General features: G+C 49.7%; 1 protein-coding gene across 1 annotated transcript; it reads left to right on the top strand.

Moving 5' to 3' along the window:
* Nucleotides 1-3,661: 3,661 nt before the first annotated feature.
* Nucleotides 3,662-5,337, top strand: CCR9 (C-C motif chemokine receptor 9; the record flags this gene model as incomplete). Its single annotated transcript, XM_082499166.1, has 2 exons — nt 3,662-3,679; nt 4,174-5,337. 2 exons carry the CDS (start codon nt 3,662-3,664, stop codon nt 5,335-5,337), a joined length of 1,182 nt encoding a protein of 393 aa, XP_082355292.1.
* Between the last annotated feature and the right edge of the window lie 642 nt (nt 5,338-5,979).

The following is a 5,979-nucleotide window of genomic DNA, read 5'->3' as shown; positions in this document are numbered from 1 at the left end:
TTCATATATTTATTAACCACTTCTCACTGCCTTCCTCTTCAAAAATCTTTCCTGCCATGCTCTTCTGGATGGTTGTCACGTAAGACGGGCCACCAGCAGATGCGATTGCCCGCAGTCCTGCCCTGCTCCTCCTCAGTTTCTGTGGCAGGAGCAGCCTGGCTTTTCCTCTTGAAGGTGGTGGTACTTTCATTTTGCTCCATTTCCCTGTCACTGGCAAAGCACCTAATGTCACGGGGTGTCACGCAGACTCTGCCATGGCCGACCCTGCCGTCCCAGCCCCTGCTCGCTTGCAGCCTCGGTGGGCATCCATGGGGAGCTGCACCTGTGGACAGAGCAGGCAGGACTAGACCTGGCTCCTCACTCCCATCCCAGTCTCCCCAGGGGACACTGGTGGCTCCCCAGAGGGATCCAGTTCTTGTTCGGGGATTTTTTCTTTTCCCCAGTGAAAGTGTTTTCCAGCAGGACACGGCCACACTGGGAGCAGCCTCTGATTTGGCCAGTGCTATATGATGCACATGAACAGAAAAATGATGGTATGAGAGGTCTTCCCTTTGCTATCGAAAGAGCTTACCAGGAAAAATAAAACAAAACAAAGAAAAAAATAAAAAAAGAGAAGATTACCATCTGTGTTTGAGCCACCTAAACCATGCAAACCACAGAGAAAACAGCCTGTGACAGGGCTAATTAGGCTGGGGTCCAAGGAGCACACACCCACCTCAGCCTACAAAAAGCCCAAAGCTTAATTGTGGGTGCAAAGAACGAACACCGTGTGCGGCGGCGCAGCTGCTGGGTGCAACGGCCGGGCTGACCCCCCTGCAGCCACCGTCCCCAGGTGAGTCCCCTCCTCCGCTATTCATGTCTGTCTTTCCCATGTGCAGTCTCCGTGGAAAGGAAAGCAAATTACAAATTGCCTTATTTTTTTTTTAAAAAAAAAGCTCATTTGCCATCGAACTCACCTAGTTGCAATAATCTTTTCAACTGCAATTTAAGGTAGGTCTGACAGCTAATAGAAAATAACATTAAAAAGCCCCCCTGGGGCTGTGCAGCTCTGCAATTTTGGAAATGGGTACCGGGGAGAAATCAGTAGCTTGCCGACTGCCACAGGCCACAGTCACCTCTGGGTTGTATGTGGCAGGTCTCAGCCTCGATAGCTGAATTTTGCGCTGTTGTGATGGGGACGAGGCTCTGCTGGTTGGAGATTCCAAGTCGCTGAGGAGTTTCTGAATGAGGCGTCACAGCGGGTGGAACGCGGCAGGCCTGACATTGCCGCGTAGTCGGGAAGGATTAGTCATGCACTTAGCACAGCCATTCCTGAAACCGCGTTTCCCCCCCCCCCCCCCCCCCCCCAAATAAGCAAAAAGGGATCAAATCAATTTTGATTAATAAGGAACCCCTCCTCGTCTCAAAGGATGGTCTGTTGCTTGTCAACTTTCTGTGTGCTGTGAAGTTCACCGTAGAAAAAAAATCAGGTGCTGGCTAGAACGTCTGAAAGCTTATTGTATCTAACCCCACAATATTGTTCTTATTAATACAACCCATTAACGAGTGCAGCAGCAACGACAAAGCAAAACCCCTGCACCGGGCGGCCGCTGTGCTTAGCACGCTGCCTGCTCTGCGCTGCGGCTGAGGTCGTGACGCTTTGCTTCTTGGACGGTGGGAATCAAGCTCAGATTTCGGCTGAGCCTGGGCTGGAGCCAGATGGGGATTGGGGATGGGGATTGGGGATGGGGACGGGGAAAAGGAAAACCCCTTGTGGGGCTGTTGCCGCCAGAGACTTTGCCGTGTAGAAGCATGGCTTGGGAGCAGCCTCTGATTTGCCCAGTGCTATATGATGCACATGAGCAGAAAAATGAAGGTATGAGAGGTCTTCCCTTGCCACAGACCTACCCAACACCATTCGCATACGCGTGGTTATGGCCAGTCTTAATTTCTGCATCTTTTATTTATGTGTGGTAGATCTGATTTATAGGTGTTATACAGGTGGTTCCTTGCAGTCTGCTCACACATTTTTACCGGTGTAAATTCTGCACCGAGCTGTAGCGTTAGTATGCTGTGGCTATTGGCTTGGTTGTCTGCTTTGAAAAGAAGTCAAATAAAAAAATACACATATTTTGAGTTTTCTGCATCAGAAATTCAACCAGTATGCAAAGGGTACAGGTGACATCATTAAAAGCCAAGTGCTAAATTTATACCTGTACTTGAAACTCTAGGGACCCGCATAATTCTGGGTGTAGTTCTGTGTCTTGATAGAACACTTAAAACTAAGAGCTCATATTTATGACTGGTTCTATTTCTTCAATCTACTTTTAAACAAAAACTCTGTCTAGACCAATGTTCTTTTATTGCAAAGATCTTATGATGCCAACCGTGCTCTGAAACAATTCAGATTCATTAAAGCTGCTGCATGAAGATAAAAACTGGAAGGATTTGCCCCCAGTTTGTGCTCTCTGAATGCAATAATTTCTAAATAGATGAAAACAATGGCATTGCACTTTTTTGACCAGATTCCAAAGCCCTGCAAATATTCACTGCAAGCGTTCGCTTCAGCACCGAGAGTGGGTGAAGGGATCAAAGGCAGTTCGGGCCAGAGGGTGCCACAAACACCGGAACGCAGCTGCAGGCACACTTGCCGTCCCTAAAAGTAGCCATTTAGGGTCAACCGGCTTTGCTGGCGAGGTTGCTAATGCAGCTAACCCTGAGGCAGGCTGGGGAGGCAAATGGCGCGCTGCCCCAAATAATACCGCGGAAGGCGTTTTCAGTCAGGTGTGGTGAGAGGTTTGGCTCTGCGAGGCAACCTCTCGGTTGCGTGACCTGCTTTTGAAGGCAGCGACGTCTGGAGAAAAGGTCTGTGCCAACTGAAGGTCCACAGTAGCGCCCACGGGATCCACTTTGTGTTGTCCCCTGGCTTCGTCCCCAGGCACTAGCACAGGTGGGCTGGTGCGGAGCGTGTTGAAGACTTCGGAGTGCGTGACTCGCGCCGAGCCCACCAGGCTCAGCTACCTTTTGCTGTGGCAGACTGACTAGAAAAACAACCTGCGGCAGGGAAAAACAGTATTTTCTTGTTTACTGGGGCATAATGATCTGCTTTGCAGGCCAACAGCAATGAGCATCACACTTAATCTCACAAATAAGACAGAGATGTAGCAGGCAGAGATTATCAGTCGCTGCAGAGGATGCAAATTTTTTAACACTGCAAACTAATACTAAAGGCAGGTACTTTTCCTTGTTAGTTGCTAGACGATTTAAGAGACACGTTTCATTTATTCTCACAAATCTTGGAAGATATGGTGCTTTCTTTTTTAATGTGTGCACCGGGGACTCTCCATCTTATTAAAAATGAGATCGCAGTGACTTTAGTACGTCAAAAGATTTAATCAGCACGGTGCCATAGAGAAGCCGAAGACCTAATGTAGGCTAAATGTAAATTTGTAAAATGGAAACATCTAAATAATTCAAACCAGTGACACCAATCTCTGTGTGGTTTGTTTGTCTCCCGGCCAGACTAATTTCAAAGAGTTGAGGTTTTTATTAAAAGAAGAAGAAGAAAGAAAAGAGTCACAGCTCTACTTCACAGCTGTTTTGAATCAGTTGTTTTCCCCCCATCTTTCCTCTCCCTAGGTTACAGTGTCTTCTTCAAGACTGAGGAAAGATCTGGCTGAAGATGGCAGTTGCAAGCATAGTGAGTATACAGCTATGGTGCTATGAAATCTCCGTTTTTCTTCCCCTCCACCCTTTTGCCTCCATCAGTTTTCCACCGCTCAAGAGCCGATGGTGCCATCCCACCAGTAGTACAAAACCTTCTTCCCCACCTCGTTCCAAGTTGGGGCTTTTGCATTTTGTTATGTATTTGAAGCTGCCAAACTACCGGTGTTTTGAATGACCTGGCAGATATAATGCTCTCACCACCTGCTGTTTTAATAACTGAAGTTGGCTGGAGGCTGTGAACTGCTCTTTCGTAAAGAGTTTGTTACTCAACAGGTCATTTTTATAAGTCTCTGCTGTGCCACATGCTTCAAGCAGTCTGGAACACTCTGTGTTTTGCTGGCAGCCTTTGCCCATTCCCATCTATAATGGATTATACTGGGGATCTTCAACTGCGTCTGGTGGAAAGGGTGGGATTTATGCTTTACTGAGCCACCTCTCAACATAAATTTACCTGCTGTCCCATTATAGGCCACCCACCCTGTCAAGACCAGCCTGGATTACTACAGGAATGACAGCGCGGTGCTGTCCCTGTATGAAAACCTGGTGAATGGCACAGACTTTGCGTGCGACAAGAGGCAGGTCAGGCAGTTTGCTCGAGCCTTCCTGCCAGTGTTTTTCTGGCTCATCTTCTCTGTGGGCACAGTAGGAAACGCCTTGGTGGTGCTCGTCTATTGCAAATACAGCTTCAGGAGGAGCATGACGGATCGGTACCTGCTGCACTTGGCCATTGTGGACCTGCTCCTTCTCTTCACCCTCCCTTTCTGGGCCAAGGCTGCTTCTGACGGCTGGATCTTCAGGAACTTCATGTGCAAAGTCGTCAACAGCATGTATAAGATCAACTTCTACGGCTGCAGCTTGTTTCTAACCTGCATCAGCTTTGACAGGTACATCGCTATTGTCCAGGCAACGAAAGCTAAGATTTCTAAGCGAAGGCGGCTCCTGCACAGCAAACTCATGTGCTTGGCTGTCTGGCTGACATCCGTGAGCCTGTGCATCCCAGAAATCATGTACAGCCAAAGCATGCGGGTAGGTGACGTAACAGTTTGCAAAATTACGTACCCGCCAAACGTCAGCATGATCTTCAGGGTTACCATCCTGGCCTTGAAAGTCACAATCGGATTCTTCCTCCCACTTGTTGTCATGGTTATTTGTTATACCCTTATCATCAACACCCTCCTGCAAGCCAAGAGATCCCAAAAGCAGAAGTCCCTGAAGATCATCACCATGATCATCACTGCTTTCCTCCTCTCTCAGTTCCCGTACAATGTTCTTTTGCTGGTCAAAGCCATCAACGCTTACACCGGGGTGGTGTACAGCTGTCAGGCTGCTGACCAGCTGGACATCGGGCTGCAGGTCACCCAGAGCATCGCCTTCCTCCACAGCTGCCTCAACCCCTTCCTCTACGTCTTTGCTGGGGAACGGTTCAGGACGGCACTGGGCAGGGTGATGCAGAGCGGCGGCTGCTGCTGGAGCGGGGGCCAAGAGCAGTGCTCCTCTGCCTGTGACAGCCAGGAGCACAGCTCGAACTGGTCCTTTGCCATGCTGGGCAGGCGGCGGGTGAGGAACTCGCTGACCCTCAGCACCCATTTGACCTCCTCGGTTATGCCCCCTCCTTGCCAAGTCCTCTTGTAAGGTAGTCCCACCGTCTCCCCTCTGGAGGAGCACCAAACTCTTTGGAAACCATCTGTATACCCCAAAGACTGTCTCAGAGGAAGAGGGAGGGCTGGGGGCTCCTCGCCCGCCCCGTCCTCGCCATGTAGGACCCAGCTGGGGCTTGCTGGCTGAAAGGAAGGGAAACCTTTGGCACAGGGCAGCAAAATGGAGCCACGCTTGTTGCAAGCAGAACTGATAGAGGATAAAAGTTATTTTTGTGACAGCTGTAAATACCCGGCCCATCTGCAGCTCAGACCACAATCTGAAATAACAAGCTTCACAGGGAGGCGATAACCATAAAATCGTAGAAGATTGGCCCAGTGAGGGCAGCAGCAGAGGCAGATGAAGCGGGGTGAACCACCGTCCCATCAATAGGAAGCAGCAAGAGGGGGTTCAGCCTCCGTTTGCTGTCCAGGCGGGGGTCTCCCATGGAGGTGGCCAGGCTCGGGAGCCCTTCTCGCACCTACACCAGATCGCCTCCACCGTGAAGGAGAACAGCCTTTAGGTCCTCCACTGGTTTATTGCAGCAGGCAAACGCTGCTCTTGGTGCCTGCGCAGGCAGTTCATGTTGCAAAGGAAAGCTCATCGTTCGTGTTCATAAAAATGATCATCACGGTCATT

The sequence above is a fragment of the Vanellus vanellus genome, assembly GCF_965231255.1.
Source record: "Vanellus vanellus genome assembly, chromosome: 2".
Lineage (NCBI taxonomy): Eukaryota > Metazoa > Chordata > Aves > Charadriiformes > Charadriidae > Vanellus > Vanellus vanellus.
This window is presented reverse-complemented; position numbering and strand designations above follow the sequence as displayed.